The 16,496-nt window shown below is 46.9% G+C and overlaps 1 protein-coding gene across 7 annotated transcripts in view; it reads left to right on the top strand.

Moving 5' to 3' along the window:
* LOC135910746 (pleckstrin homology domain-containing family G member 5-like) overlaps positions 1-9,701 on the top strand; it is a 747,540-nt gene extending 737,839 nt beyond the window's left edge. For 5 of the 7 annotated variants that reach the window (XM_065442817.2, XM_065442821.1, XM_065442818.2 and 2 more), the window contains 2 exons: positions 1,154-2,016; positions 3,994-9,701. In XM_065442817.2, coding sequence (XP_065298889.1) covers positions 1,154-2,016; positions 3,994-4,003 — 873 coding nt within the window. In that variant the 3' untranslated portion in view covers positions 4,004-9,701. Of the gene's footprint in view, positions 1-1,153; positions 2,021-3,993 lie in introns of those variants that run through there. The other 2 variants (XM_070533936.1, XM_065442822.2) reach the window with 1 other exon arrangement.
* The last annotated feature ends 6,795 nt before the right edge of the window (positions 9,702-16,496 follow it).

Here is a 16,496-nt window from a genome sequence, read left to right as displayed (position 1 = left end):
CAGAACATCCGAGCCCATTCTCAAACACGTGTAACCACGCGAGCACGAATGAAATGCGTTTTCAGTGCGGACCAGCGGATCGCATGGCGCTGATCTTGCGCCCCGCTGCCACAATGGGAGGGTCTTTCTGAGAAGTGCAGGCGTGGCCATGCAGTGGTTTACTTAAATTCAGTTCTGTCCAAGTGGAGTCTGACATTGGATATGTTTTGACCCCTCACGGAATCCTAAATTGCTGTTCACACCAAGCACTTGTTTACGGTAAGACAAACCCCACGATGCAGCATCTCCAGTTTGGGGTCGCATGCCTGGTGCCACTGAGTGAGATGGTCAAGTGTCATCCACGCTTTCTTGTGGAACACGCGTTGGACCCGGAGGCCTTTCCCGTTCTTGAAGCAGAGAGTGGCGATCTCCCTTTTTCAATAATGTACGGCTGCAGTTAGCATGAGCTATCCATATGTGCAGCCAGCAGAACTGAGAGCACCCTGCTCGTTTTTCCTCCATGGCATGTGCTGCCTTCCAGATTCAATTTATTTGATAGCATCTGCGAAAGCAGTACCGTTTCTCAAGTTTGCCAGCGTTAAACACTTTTGGTGACGCGAAAAGTGCTTGCTTCTCCATTATAAGTGCACTTCCAGGGGTGTAGCACAGGGTTCGGTATATTGAATGTGGCGGGGAATGGCAGATTGATGTACGCATAGTAGAGCACTGTACTTTGCTAGGAATTTTCAAGGGATTTTTACAACTCTTTTACATCGACAATAACTCAGTATATCAAAGTTTGATATATACTTTCCAGGACCAACTGTTACTTATTCGTATGAATATAATGCAACCACTAACTGCTATAATGCAAGCAAGGCTTTTGACGACGCAAAACCTAACTTGGCTCAGCCCATCCTAACCTAACCTTACAGGCATTTTTTGTCTGGCTAGAAGGTGAAACACGGGACAGACAAGACAGGCGCATTGTCTTGCCTGTCCCTCTCTGTGTATGTGGGGCAGTTCATGCCCCTCTTCTAGTAGCTAACCTAATCTGCACTGTCCACTTCTGCCCCCTCACTTTGCTGTGACAATAATCAATGCATAACCAGTAAATAACACTTCCTAACCACAGTGTTGCCAGTCCTAATGTTTACCCTGACTGTGTTTGCAGGTGCCAGTCATGTCATCATTGCCTCCCAAGAGCCTCTCGCCGACGTCCCGCTTTGCTGCCGGTTTACCGCAGCCTTTTCCAGGCTACAACCCGAGTGGAGCGAGCAAGCCACCCCTACTGAAGACCAAGAATGTGTCTGGCCTGGTAACTCACAGCGCCCCTCCCAGCGAAGGCCCGAGCCCTGTGCACAGCCTCGAGGGCCCGAAACCCTCTGAGGAGACTGTAAGCCCTCCCGATTCCGAAGACGAGAGTGGCCGCAAGCGTATTTCCCGAAGAACATGTCGACCCGAGAGGCGCCATCACACAGCAGACTCCTTTGAGCACCTGAAGAACCAGAGGGACCCATCGATCCACAAGCGACTGTCGTGGAACTGCGGGCAACAGCATGACGCGTCGTCCGGTGTGGCCAGCACAGCTGGCCGCCTTGTGCACTCTTCGGAAGCGTTCCTCAAGAACAAACACGTTGCCAAGTGTCTGAGCAGCGAATCTGTGTACAGTTCTAGTGGTGTAAGCAGCACGGGCTCACTTTTGTTCAGTAGTGCGGGCAGTGGCGATGCCTGTGACTGTTGCTGCGATCCGATCCCCGTTGTTGGGCCCACGGACGACCAAAAGCGGCTCACCAATGGTGACGAGGATGACGTGGCGCCATCTTCAGCCGACAGACACCACCAGCTCAAGACATTGGGTGCCCCGGGGGAGTGCATCAAGATAGATGTGAGTGAGGTGAAGGATGGGATCTCATCAGTGCAGATAGTGGGTGCAGAGGGCATGCCAGTGGCCCCTGGCAAGCCGGGCAAACCATCCCGCTCGGACCTGCAAAAGATGAAGGAGTTTCTTCTCAACAGTCGCTCAGTTGAGGCATCGTGAGTACTTTTTTGTTTGTTCACCCCTTTGTTGCGCATTTGGTGATAATGTGCAACACCCAATTCTCCAGCGCTATCCAGCGCTCATTTTGGCATAACACGTGGATGTCCAAAGTGCAGCTTGTGAACCATGTGCCTTCGTTTCAGGGTTCTGCCTGCGACTCCCAGCCGGCTACACAGTGAATTAGTCAATGTCTGTTCTGAACTATAATATGCAAATTATTGCGCTAGCTTCTAACAGGCTGTGCAGCTTTCACAAATTTGCACGGCGGCTGTTCCTGGAAACTAGAGTGGTGTTGTCTTGGCAAGGTGCAAGAGTAGCAAAAAGCAGTGAAAAGGCATATAATTGCATCAAAGGGGCTCTGAAACAGTTTTCTAACCAATCAACCAATCATAGAATGTCCTCAATATAAAAGCCTGTTGTCCCAAGAATCTCATGCTGAATTTTCAAATCCTTCAACTATAAGTGCAGTTATTGCAGCGATACTTTGCTTTTTCTTTCTTTTTGTCTCCACTAATATACTGCAAGCTGCACAGCAGAGAAGCGAAGAGGGCAAAGCCCCGGCTGAAAGTTAACTGTCGCAATGGTGAAAGGGCTCATCGTCATTTTTTGTCTTTTTGAAATCACAGACATATATATTTCTCGTTTATTTAACTCAAAATTTGTAGTTGTGTATTACTGAGAATGTTTTTGCGATCACGGTGTCAGTCAATGGGGCTGTTGGGCCAACTGCTTTCGATGACGACATTGTGAATGCGAGACCAAGTGACTGTTCACTGCTTTTGACACGAGATCATAAGTTCCCTGCTGCATGCATAGCTATAATACCTGGCTCACATCTTTGCAGGTGCCTTGCTAGCAGACTGGCAATGTTTCCTTTTTTTTTTTGCTATGTTCAAAAAGTGTTTCAGGGTATGAAACTGCTGAGCTTTGCTGAAGCTCTCACACAACACAGTGAAAATTGTATTTTGGATCTTTGACTAGGTCTTTCTTGCCCCTCCTGACATAACATTTAACTGGTAGGAAAATTGCCTTAACATTTTTTTTTTTTTTGGATGAAGATGCCTATCCCATTGCAGCAGATTTATGTAGTCGCTGTCATATTTAACATGAGCATGCCTTAAGTATGTGTTTGCTTCTTCTGCCGAGGGTGCTAGAGATGTCTAGTTATGGTGCCTCGATTCTGCACGCTTTAGGCATCTTCCTTTCCAAGCATTCACTGATGGCTTCTAGCAGCTCATGTTTGTTGAAGTTAAGTCATTATAGATGCTTCGTCATTCTTTGGTTTAAGTTGGCCAACGGCAGTACATTCCAAAAAGGGTAGCTCGGGAAGCTTTTTTAGGGAATTTTGTTATGCAAATTGCAAAGAACTTAAGAGTAGTTCTATATTTTTAGAATTCCGTACAGTATGGAGACAAAAATTATTTCATTTTTTGTGTAGATATCGCAGAACTCTGTCTGACTTCGGCATGTTGCTAGCTCCCACAACTCCTGCGGCGTTGCTATTTGGCTGCATACAGGGACACTTTTTACAATGACATCTATTTTTCTCCGCATTTCTTTTGCCTACGTGGCTTTGCAAAAGAGGAAAGTGTTTGCGAGCAATGTTTTTCTAGTGTTGTCCCTGCCTACAAAACTTGGGGTGACCGAACATTTTTTGCTATTCTAAGTATATCTGCTCTGTATATAACTGTTCAAAGGAAGTACAAGCAAGAAGAATAAGGGGGACGTGGAGTTGATTTTTTTCTTAGTTACAACAACACAAAGCCAACGGACAAAGAAGCCAGGGAAGGCATAGAGGAAATTGACTCTTCTTAATTAATTTGCAGAAATAATAAAGAATAGCAATACAAAAGTGCCTGAAATACAACACTGGTAGACCTTTCTATTAAAAACAGCCTTTTCTGTATCTCTCAATGTCTCTAAGCACCCTCTTGTCCTTTCTTTCCCCTTTCCTTCTGCTCTTACGTTTTCAGTGAGGTATGACAACGTCAATAGTCACCGGGAGAGACAGCACAGACAAGGGACAGGATTGCCCCATCACTCTCAGCTCGGTTGAAAACAGCAATTGTACAGCCTTCACTGTTTGTTTCGAACTGTCCCACCAGCGAGAGGGGGCATTCGCTTCCAGCGTTCCCGGGGGTCCACTGGAACAGCAGGCTGTCCTTGTCTGGATATACATATCCCCGCAGCGCAGTGCGTGGACAGCCGTCTGCGACGACGCCTGCGATGACGCAACTGAATGATGACCACATTGTAATATTCGTCTCAGAGAGAGTTTGTTAAACGGCATAAGCCTTGATTCTGTCTTTGTCCTCAGTGTGAGGTTAACGGCTGCCGTTTGGATAGCATAGCTCTGCTGCAATGTTCCGAGACCCTGTTCCATGTTGCTGATGTTTACTTTGCCATGTGTGTGTGTGTCTGTGTGTGGACGTGGCAGTCTGCTAATGAGGCTGTTCCATTGGTGTAGTACCTGGTCATTACCTACCACACTATGCATAAGGCATTTGTTACCTGTGCATTCCTTGCTTCCCGTACTTACGATGGCAGAGAAGTGAAAGGAGTCAGTCCTGTAAGCAAAACGTGTGTGTACTTCAGCTGCTTAGATGGTTTATTTTAATTAGTCTCAACAAGTGTAGTAAGTGCACAAATAATTTTGACATTGTCTCAAGGCAATCTGGCCAGACAGCTTAAGTTCAGCCTAGTTTGCTTTTATGATTACTAATATTTTATTACTCCCATTGGTTTATGCCCCAAGTATTTGTGTGCAAAAAAATTAGCAGTGAGTTCTTGCTTTAGGAACTATTTTATTTATGACAGGGTTGTCTTATGCCTTAGGGCGCACCGTTTGGAGTTCGGTGGTTTGTTTCCCTTTGTTTCTAGTACTGGCACTGTGCGGTGATAGCACAGGCTTGTCAACACTTTTCAAGAAGCGCTGGATTACTGAACCTCTTGTTCTCTCATTTTCGAGTCTTATCTAGGACAGATGGTGCTTGAGGCAGGTGCTTTTGTACTTTTAACACATCATGTCAACATTCTATGCAGTCAGCCACACAATGTGCAATTTATGGCAGAACCTTGGTTACATACAATTTTGTGCTTTCGAGAGCCTGCCGATTTGTTCTCTCATTTCGTCTTTCTAACATTTTTGCTGGTATTATATGTTACGTGCCAAACAGTTTCAAGTCGTACTCTTTTTTTTTTTTCATCTCTTTTTCCACCATCAAGTGGTTTACCGACTACTGCTATACATACACATTGTTCTAAACTCTCCAAGACTACGCTTTCATGTCTCTGAGCAGTCTAATCACTCTCAGCTACCACTGTCTTGCCTGGGCCTTAATGATAAGAAGACTGTGTAAAAAAAAAATGAAGCTTTGATGCTAGACGCACTGTTACTCTCCTTTGCACCTTAGATTTTTATGCCTTTTCGAGTGTGTGTTATCACCCAACAGCCACCTCTGTTCTTGTCGGCATTTGTTTCTTTAACACTGCATGCCGAGTGCTTTCTTGTCAGAAATGCTGTGCTTACCAAAGCGTTCTTGATAGGAAAATGCCTAGTACAGCAGTACAGCTGAGCAGTGAAGAAATGAAATGGCCCTGATAACGATGACATTTAATGTCATGCGAAGGAAAAATTGTGCACCTGAATGGCGTAAAATTTCGATGGTGTAAGAAGAAAGGATGCAGTTTTCACTGTTTCGCTCCCTTTCTCTCCCCTTTTCCAACAAGCTGTGATACAGGTCATGAAAAAAATAAAACAATTCGTAGCTGCGCTGACAATAGGCAGGTTTTTGTCATGTTTTGGTGAACATGTTGCCATACAGCATGTAAATGTTAACGAGCAGCAGGCTGCAAAAAGAATTTTCACATTTGCAGCTGCTTCTGCTGCTGCTATCTTTCTATTGTATAGATGCCGCTGCAACTTTTTCACTGTAAAGCATCTAGTATTTCATAGACCTGTAGCTTAGTGACCTGTCCCTTGTAGTGGTTCTCGAACTTGTTATTATGAACAAAGGTTCTTAAAGCACTTGACTGTGTACAAATTAGATATCTTCGCCCCCCCCCCCCCCCTTCCGCCTGCTGGCTGTCAATCTAAAGTCGGCCCCTTGCAGCGTGCACTACCCATGTGAAGTAACAATGCTAATGTTGTTGCCATGTTTACATTCTTTAGGCTGCAGTTGGTTTCACTTCACGTCCCCTGCTTTCTGTCTGCAATTCGTTGCAGTGGTACATATCTGAAATGTTTTGCTTGGCGTATTCAATTCCATAGAAAGGGTATGGCTTGACACATGTTGCAGAATCAATTCTTTCACCCAATTAAATCAGCCGGCACGTTTCTTAATGGCACAAGTAAGGAAAGGCATTTATATATGTCTCACTGTCGAAGGTAAATTTCTCGTGTCTTGTTTCCACTTGTACTTAGCATGAACTGTCATTGCTGCAAATTATAAGAGATTGTCAAGCCTAATACCATGTGGGTGCCATACTGAGCAAACTTTATACATTCTAAACTGGTGCTCATCTTATATGGAACTGAAATTAATGTTTAAATATTCATCTGCATGCTGCTAAACTCTTTTTAAATCATTTTAAAGGGCGTTGCTTTTTTTATCTGTTCTTCTTGACTTAGCAGCCTTCATGCCTCGCTTGGTTAGGGCTGTAGTTTCTCTTATGAGTCACCCCAGCGATGAAGCATACTCTTGCTACCATGGCCCTTCTCTTGGCACATAGCTCAAGACATTGAAGCACAGTGTTCCCTTTGGGTAGATATTTAATCAGACACACGAGCACTACTACTCGTATAGAAAGCACTGGCACCTGGTTTAGATGTAGTTGTACCGAGCACCTTGTTTTTCAACCTGATGGTTGTTTGTGCCCCACTGCAATATGTGGGAGATTTGTGTCCAAGAGATGTGCTGGCCACGGTCCGGAGCAGCACTTGCAAATGAAGTTCACACATTCGGCTAGTTCATGAAAGAAATTCATTTTTTTTTATATCAACAGACTCCAGCTCTTTCTTGAATTTCTTGTACGTGATCTTACCTTAACTCTTTTTCTTGGTAACATTCTATTGATGGCCTATGCCGAACATGCCAGGAATGCTCATTGTGCTGAAGAACATTGTTAATGTTCTCGTCTAGGGTGGCTGGACATCGACACATCTTGAAATAAGGAGTAACAAGGCAGTAATGTGTCTAGATTTTTCAGAGGCCTGCATTGGACCGATCGTGTCATGCGTAACCTGTATTCTCAGCACCATCTTGTGGATGTGTTTTCAAGTTCACAAACAAAGGCTTGATGAAGGCCGTAATAAATCCCTGGGACATAGCAAGCCACCACGCCTTTCAGACCATGGCCAACACACACTCTTGCCAGCATGCATGTGTCGGTTGCTGAGGGAAGTCGGCAGCCCAATGCATGTTTAAGTAACAACAAATTTTGTATCGGTGTGTACATAGCATGTATGCTGCTGTTCTTATATGTAGGCTATTCCTCGGGATGCCTTTGCCCTCTGTTGTTACTTGAGGGGCTGCCATGTACGTGAACTTGTACGCCTTTTTGCATCTTGTGTCCATTTTGTGGTGCCGCTGTGAGTTTGGACTTGTCGTTTGTTGCCAACTCACACAAACTGTAGCTGCAGTATAGTCATTACGTGCCCAGGTCTACTGTCCTTTTTTTCCTGACGTGGAGGAGCTTGCCTGTGGATATTGCAAGACTTGGTTGTTCTGTGCACGGCTACTGTCTCCTATGTTCTTATCTTTCCGCTTGTTTCACGACTGTTTCTCTTGGTGTTTCATTACCTGAATGACCATGGTGTGATGACTGCCCGCTCTCAAGTTACAAGCAGCACAACTTAGGGCAAGTGCAGTGCAAAAACAGGGTGGTAGCTGATGCTGGGCAGAAATTAGTGCCGCTACTGACCAGCTCCTATTCATCTAGCTTGCCGCTCTTATTTTATGTGCATGTTACGCCAAACGGGTGAATCTTGAAGGCCAATCGCTCGCATAGCTCAAACAAACTGCAGACAAAGTCTGGGTAGGGGGATGCTACTGCAGGGCATTAGAGAGCTTTAGCATACTGTCACTGCCACCTTCCCAGCAGTGTGCATGCCACCGTGCGCAGTGGGGCTCGAGCAGGTAGCCGTAGCTCTTATGGTAGTGTGGTGGTAGTGGTGTGCTAAAAATCTCTGTGCCCTTTGTAAAGCTGCACTGCATGGCACTGATATGCAAGTTCGAGCAAGCATTATTGTTGTGCTGCAGTTGACGTTGCTTCTTGTTTAGTGTAATGTCCTTTTCCAGCACTTTGACCTGTCTTGAGCCTTTGCAATTTTTTTTTTGTACCTGTATTAATTGCAGCGAATTGTAAGCTTCACTACTTACTAGGAGTGCAGAGTAGAGTAGAACGGAGTACAGTTGGGTTTTCACAATTTGGGACTGCATAATCTAACAGGGCAGATGCTTGATTAAATTGGCCTTGAGACAGCGACAAGTGCATGCTTTTGCTTCTGTAATCAAAATAGTGCAGCACATGGCTAAACAACTTGCTTTTTCGGCATAGCTGCCCTATGTTGAGTAATATTGCGTGCATCTTCCGTTCAGTTTCAGTACCTAAGGTCAGGACATGTGGCACTTAGACAGATGCATGGGCATGTATAGCCTTTCTATAAAACAGAGGCCTGAAGGAGAAGCTGATTTAACTGTAAAAATGGCAATACCATAGTCCCATTTATGTTCGGCATAAGTTCGTTTTTCTCACTTGTTTAACATAGAGTTATAACAGCTTGTTATAAGTTCGCAGTTTCACCCTTAAGACCAAAATGTTCAGGGCTAGTCCAGGGGGGATACCTGTCTAAAACTTTTTAGCATTACATTTTTCCAATTCGGTTTAAATCTTGGCTGTCACATAATTGACCAACATTATTTAAGTCTCTTATGCAAATGTTGGCATGCCATATTATACATAAGAAAAAGGACAGTTCGCTGCGATTGCCAGAATTAATAAGTCTAGCACATTCAGTTGAGATTGTCATTCGTGTGTGTGTGTGTCTGTGTGTCCAGAGGTCTGCACTCTGCTATGTCTTCAGAATGCTGTGTGAATAACAGATCCCAGCACCCACATGTACATAGCCTTATAAATATGAGATCGTTGGCGTTTTTTCGCATGTCCATAAGCGGCAATGTTATCATGCCTGTTGGTCCTCCTGTCTCAAAGAACGGATGGGAGATTTTTTTCTTCTGTTCTTCTGCGACTGCAGTCGCACAAGTGTACAGCGTAAGTAGAATAGATAGATATTTTATTTTCCTGCAAATCATAATATTTTATCATAATTTATTGCAGTGTGTAATTAATAATGTTTAGATGGTATGTGTGAGAAGAGAGAGAGATATATATACATATATATGTTCAGCATATATGTAGGGTTGTCACGAAACAGGTCAACTGCATTGCTATTCTAGCTGTGAGAGAAGTCGGCGTTCGAAGATATACATGTATACATATATATGTACGCACTGCACATGTATATTGGAAGAGAAAGCATAAAAAGCAAACCCTGTGCGGCGCATGTCCTTTCCTGTATTAATTTGAGATTTGCACCGGGCACTGATCTCGGAGCGCATGTAATCTTGGTTGAACTGTTAGTACAAAAAAAAAGTATGAATAAAAGCTGTTTTGCCTAAAACCTGCTGCCATTTTCTTGCACGTGTGGTGTCCTTACTGTTGAATCTTACACACATGCAAAAAAAGAAAAAAAAAGCTTACCTTATGGCTACATTAGGAATGTGATGGTGTGCTTGTCAGCTCCAAGTTAGTGGTGCTGATTTCAACATGCGGCAATGAAGCGAGTGACAGAAAATGCACAGAATTGACGCTGAATGCGAGTTGACTTCACTGGATTTTAATGGTCGTAGCTGAAGGCCTGCTAGAAGCACTTGTTTAATGTTCCAAGTGTTAGCAGTAGGTTTTGTCCATCTAACTGGTCTCTAATCCATTGAATAGTGTAATGGTGTGCTCGTGCCCCGAACTTGTCTACCCTTCGCCACAACTAAGGGTATTTAGAGCGCAGCTCTTAGACGCCAGTTTATGCGTTGAGCGTTGTACCATGGCGAAACCGAGCGAACAAGCATAGCGGAGGGTGAAATAGCGAACGCGGAGCGCAGCGACATATGCAAGAAAGAGAACACGAGGAGTAAAGCGGAGGAAGCCACCTTGAAGCACCACCAGACTGCGCTCACGACCGCGGTAGCGGCGGCACCTGTATTGCGGGTGAAAGAAAAATTGATGCTTCACTTCGTGAACGCGGGTGACGCGCAAGCATATGGGTGTTATTTCGCGCACGACGTTATCGGCCCCCGGTGCGCCTAGACGCCTATGCACTGTCCGCTTTGCAGATCGTATTCAAGACAGGGCGCGCGCAGCCGAGCCATACGCAGCAGCAGTCGGAGTGATACGCCCCGTTGTAAACATTCGCTTACTAACCAAATCAAAAAGCATGGTGTTAGCTCGCTCAGGCAAACATGAACGCTTCATACTCGATGACTGTGGACACGCTGCCAAGACGCTGGCGTGAGGAATTGCGGCAGCAGCAGCGAGCGGAGCGACGCTTCAACTCAAACTGGGGTGTGGGAACACCGCGCAAGCAAAGCTACGAGCCGTCGGCCCACCTAGACTGTGCGCCCAAAGCAGATCGCTTTCGAGATAAAGCCCGTGCGACCGCGCGGGCGAATACAACGCCCCGCCTCTCCCCCTTTCCCGGTGTCATGCGCGCGTGCCTCGCGCACGCGAGGTTAGCGAGGTTGAGCCGCCATCGTCTGCTCACCGTCGCACGCTTTCGCTTGCACACACAGCGTACGGCGCGCGAGGATGATGTTATCCCAGTAAGCCTGTATCGCAAACAATACCTGTGGCGACTGCCAGAGGAGGTAAACCCGGTCGGAACCCGGCGCACCTCTGCCTACCTTCGTACGCCGCGACTCTTCGCCTCGTTTGTCCTTCCCGCCTTCGCTCAACGTTACCTGCACTTTCGTTTAGATGGCGTTACTTTGCCGCGCGCACCCAGCTAACACTTGGCAGCGAGATCGGGATGCCTTAGAACAGATATAAGCAGGAAGACGAAGCATGTGCTTGCTGCGGTAAAGCTGGGGAAACTATAGAACATGTTTTATTAGAATGTGAAGACGTCTACCCAGTAGTCGATTTAGGCACCAGTGGTCTCCTTGAAGCCCTTGGGTTCAGCGAGAGCAGTGGTAAACATGTCCCCAATAGGGATTAGTAAGAGGCGATAGGAGGATTGGTGGAATAAAAATAGGGAAACGACAAAAAACGGCGACGTACAACAGCACAGTTCGCAATAGGAGATCAGAAAATTTGATTGTGGGAGTTCATAGTGCTTTTTTTTTTATTGTTTAACCTAGGTAGGATATTGGGCAGCATAATATCAGAGTCCTTCCATTTTGTCTTTCCATTCTTTCCATTCCAGAGTCATTCCATGGAAGGACTCTGATAATATCAAGAGCTTGGTGGCGCAACCCACCGCCTCGTTCTAAAGGCGACGCTCGGAGCATCTATCCATCTATTCTCCAGACCTACATTTGGAAATTCGGTGATTCGGTTGTTTGTTTGAAATCAGGGGTACAATTAGGGCTCGATCGACTCGATGGCAACCAAAGGTCAGTGGGGCGCCTCGCATTGGGCGCTCACGGGAAGACTACAAATGAAAGTGAGCAGGGTGATATGGGCTGGACAAGCTTTGAAGTGAGAGAAGCTCACACTAAAATTGATCATGAACAGCGACTAAGCAACATGGAAGAAAGTAAATGGGCTGGGAGCAACGTTGATTCACAGTGGAGGAAAAGAACTAGGAAACTTACCAGCATTGCAAGTATGCGACCTGTATGGTGAGCAACATGGCAACAAAGATCGTCAAGCGTGAAGTCGGAGAGGCTGAGATAATCTCATCGGTGGCGGCGATAGAAAAGACACCTGTTATTAGTAACTGAAGAGGACTAAACAAAATCAAGAAAGAACCACTTTATAACAACTCAAAGGGAAGCTCATTTCTTTTCGAATTCGAAGTGAGATCAGGATGCCTTAGAACAAGCACTTATAAAGCGAAGAAGAATGTGCTTGCTGCGGCAAAGCTAAGGAAACGATGGAGCATGTTTTATTAGAATGTGACGATATCTGGCCAGCGGTCGATTTAGGCACCACTGGCCTCCTTGAAGCCTTTAGCGAGAGCAGGGGGAAAGTAAACATGTCCGCAGTAGAGATTAGTAAGCGGCGATTGAAAAATCGGTGGAAGTAGGGCAACGACAAAGAACGGAGGCATGCAAGAACAAGGTTCACAATAGGGGTTCAGAAAGTTTGGCTATGGGAATTTTTCGTGGTTTTTCTCCCTTTTCTTTTTTTTAACATAGGTAAGGCATTAGGCAATAAATAACAAGAGTTCTGTGGCGCAACACGCCGCCCCTTCCGAAGGGGACACTAGTAGAATTAACACTAGTAATTAACTATCCTTCCATCCTCGCCCTCCTGCGTACTTTCCCGGCGCGCTATTTTCACCTCCAAGCGCCCTCCTCGTTCGCTTGCTTCGCGGCTTCAGACAGACACATTCTATGCAGACACCGCCGTCTTGAGGAGGTGGATCGTTACGCGCGCATGTAAAAAGAACCAGAGAGCTCGCCTTCGCGCATAGCGTTCGCCGGAAGCGTTTCCTGATAAAGTTTACGGTTGCGTGAGCTGCAATTGCCGGGAAGCGGCAATTGTGTAGCAGGTCTGCGCGCCGCGGTTTTGCCAGCCGGTGCGGCGACTGGTGCGATGCCTCAATATATCGCGAAATGAAAGCGCTTATGGTGATGGATCATATCGGTAAGCCAACTTGTGAGAATTAACTTGCGCTTACACAGGTCCGGGTATTTGATGTATCGATTACTCATGTTGTCATAGACCTGCGAAGTTGGTAATCTTTTTATTTGTCTGGAAATGGCAGTTATGAACCAAGTTTAAAACTCCTCAATGATTAAAAGTAGCGCCACCACCGCAGCCCTTCCCCGCTTCGCGCCCGTTTCTCCTCGCGCGCTTTCGCCCCTCGATGGTGGCGCCCCCGTGTCCGTTGCAGCGTAGCAGACAACGTACCGCGGTAATGTTAGCGGGGTGATAACTTTTTAGTTTAGCTCTTTAAAAGCGGTACGAACGAAATTTTAGGGGCGGGGGGGGGGGGAGGAAGAAGGAGAATGGAAAAAAAATCGCCGATGGTTACGATACTCCCTAATGCGAAATTTGAGCGCATCTCTATACGTGTTTTCATTCCGCGATATATTGGCTGGCGCTGACAGTCGGTCTTGTGCGGCACTTTGCGAACGGAGCGAAATCTGGCGCGACTGCCTCGATACCTCGACTGCCTCGTTCGATTTCTAATCTGCAGATCGCGAAAGCCAGCGCGTGGGTGACACGTGGGCGCGACTCACAGCAGCCGCCACCGACAGACCTCCCAGACGATGCGCACTACTCTGGCGCCATCTCGTGGTCATCGTCGTCGCACTACGCTTCTCGCCATTTCGTCATGCCCTCCTCCTCCGCTTCCCGCCTCATGGTTCCCCGCACCCTTCTTCTCCGCTTTCCTCCTCGCGTCTTCCATCGTATACGCTGCGCTCCGCGTTCGCTTTCATCTTTCGCTGTGCTCGTTCGCTCGGTTACGCCGACGCTCGTCGCAGGAACGGGCGCCTAAGAGCCGCGCTCTAAAATGTATGCTCGGGAGTCACGACAGGGACAGCGTGGGCGCACAAGTTCGCGTCTCTTTGTACGGGCTTTCTCTGAGTGCTGCTTGCGAATCGTCGCAAGTAGCTGCGAAGCACGGCTGCCCCAAAGTGTTCATCGGAAATATAGAAGCTACAAATCTCGTTTGAGTGCCGGCCACTGTAATTGCTGTTATGCAGCTACGTCGTTAAGGCGGTGACTGGAGCCACATCATTGATTAGGGCATGACGGCGTCCACCTAGAGCCTTACAATAAACCTTAAAATTTATTACGTTGGCACTGACTGTGCGCTTTGGCTGATATCTTGGAGTATTCGGCGCAGTTAACGCACGCTTGCACTGAGGGGCTACATTATGTATTTATTTATTTATTTACTTGCTTACTCAGTTACTTATTTAATTACTTACTTATTTACTTATATATTTCGTTTGCCCTCAGAATAAAACGGGCTTCCTATTTTGGTTAGCCAGATCACGAATGTAAGGGCCACACGTAAGGGCCAGAGCGTAGACACACTAATATTGTCTGAACAACTTTGTACACTTACTTGTACCGTCTGATTATTTTCTCAGAATGCAAATGTTGTTTTGAAGATAATAATAATAATATTTGGGGTTTTACGTGCCAAAACCACTTTCTGATTATGAGGCACGCCGTAGTGGAGGACTCCGGAAATTTTGACCACCTGGGGTTCTTTAACGTGCACCTAAATCTAAGCACACGGGTGTTTTCGCATTTCGCCCCCATCGAAAATGCGGCCGCCGTGGCGGGGATTCGATACCGCGACCTCGTGCTCAGCAGCCCAACACCATAGCCACTGAGCAACCACGGCGGGTGTGTTTTGAAGATCTTAGCGCTGAGTTTGCGGATGTTGAAATTATCTTCACTAAGTAGTTACTGAACGGAAAACAATTACAGCAGTATTGCGGTAATGGAGCGTATGTTTGGGTTAGTCTTATGGATATTAATATGTATGCATGTTCCTACAGTGACTACAACGTATGCCAACTATTAGAGCTGTTCGAGATCGACGTGCTGTCTACCTGTACTACCGCTCGGCAAATATGCTGGTTAATGACTCTGTATTCTGCGGAATGCCGCAATGAAACAGCAAACTCTTCCAGAAAGTCCCAGCCGCAGCAAATATACATCATCAAGCTCACCATCCCTTCAATAAAGCGATTAGCTTCCTTGAAGCGTTCGATTATTTGTTTACTTTGACGATCATCGTCGACGGTTTCTGGTCGTTCTGTTTTTTTTTTTTTTCATCTGTCGTTGTGACGAAAGCTTGGCGGGTATGGGGGGAGGGGAGAGCGGTGCGCAGAAGAGTCTGGGGAGTCCTGGCCCGGGTCCTTGTAACCTTCGTGATGTTCTCTTCACTTTTCGTAGTTCTAGCAGCCCGACTTGGCCAGACGGAAGCTAGCTAGAACCTCGTATAGGCGTCAGTTTAATCGGGAGCCCTCTACTACGGGCGTCTCACAACATAGCCCATTGTGCAACAAATTGCCATGCGACTGGCCGTTCGATGCATTTTGCGTGCATTCGCGGGCTTCTTTCGCGCTCGGAAAAACACTTTTATGTAGCACGTATTGAGCAACAGAAAGACGTAGCAGGAGCTTTTCATGTCACTATAGTTTTTTCATTGACACTTTTCCTCTAATTATAAAATTTCAGAAGTTGATTAATTAATTAAGATTATTTACGTAATTATAGGCGGAATGCAAAAAATAAACTGAGTATCTCCAAGCGACGGCAAACAACACTACCTTGGTTCTGCCCAGCTACGTGGCCGTTTGCATATTTTCAAATCTTGGTGCATGATTGACGTAGTAGTTCTGCGGAACATAGTTGGAACACCCTGTATATGCTTCGAAACGAGTCACAGTAGGTAATTCGGAGCCACGAGTGCAAATGTTATGGACTCGAAGCGCATACCAACACTCCGATCACTAAGCACCGTCTTCACACCGGTGAGTTCGCCAGGTGTGTCAACATTTTCCCACTGGAGCGACGTCGTCCCGCGGCAAAATGCGACCTTCATGCAACAGTAGCTCGCGTAACACGCCACACAAGGTGACCGCAAGCTTCCGCGAACACCCAAACGCACGTGACAAACATGTCACCGGGTTCCAGTTGCGCGTCGCATCTCGCGAAGGAGCAGGCGTACCCATAGCATACCGTGTACACACGACGCTTACATAACGGCACCGCGCACACGTAGACCTGACCAGCATAAAGCGACGCCCCGGTGCACCTCCACAGGACGACGCGCTCAGAGCGCCACTATTCCGTGCCCATGGCAACCGCACCCGGTGCGCCTCAAAACACACGGGCGCATTCCTGCTGTTGAGTTTCGGCCGTCACCACCTCCCGAACCAGACGTCCCGCTGCTGACGCACGTGGAATCGACACGTAGTACGGCGCGAGCGAGACCACAGTCGCACGAGTCACGGCCCGTGTCGACTCGGTATCGCGTCGGTATATACTCGCGACAGACGTCGCGGGTCAGTGATAGCCACGTGACAATCGTGCAAGTGGTGGCAGGAAAAACTTGAGCGCCGTTTGGTCTTCGATTTGTGGCGCGCGTTGAGACTCGTTTCTCGCACCTGGCTATCGATGAATCTTCTTGGACAAAGGACGTGCGCCGCGCCGATGGATGACGTCAGCGCGGCATGGCGTCAGATCCGTACATTCGTCGTTGTTTGTGCCTGAATGCGCGGTC

This window comes from Dermacentor albipictus, chromosome 2 (genome assembly GCF_038994185.2).
Source record: "Dermacentor albipictus isolate Rhodes 1998 colony chromosome 2, USDA_Dalb.pri_finalv2, whole genome shotgun sequence".
NCBI classification, from domain to species: domain Eukaryota; kingdom Metazoa; phylum Arthropoda; class Arachnida; order Ixodida; family Ixodidae; genus Dermacentor; species Dermacentor albipictus.
The sequence above is the reverse complement of the archived record's forward strand: the minus strand, read 5'-3'. Positions and strand labels throughout refer to the sequence as shown.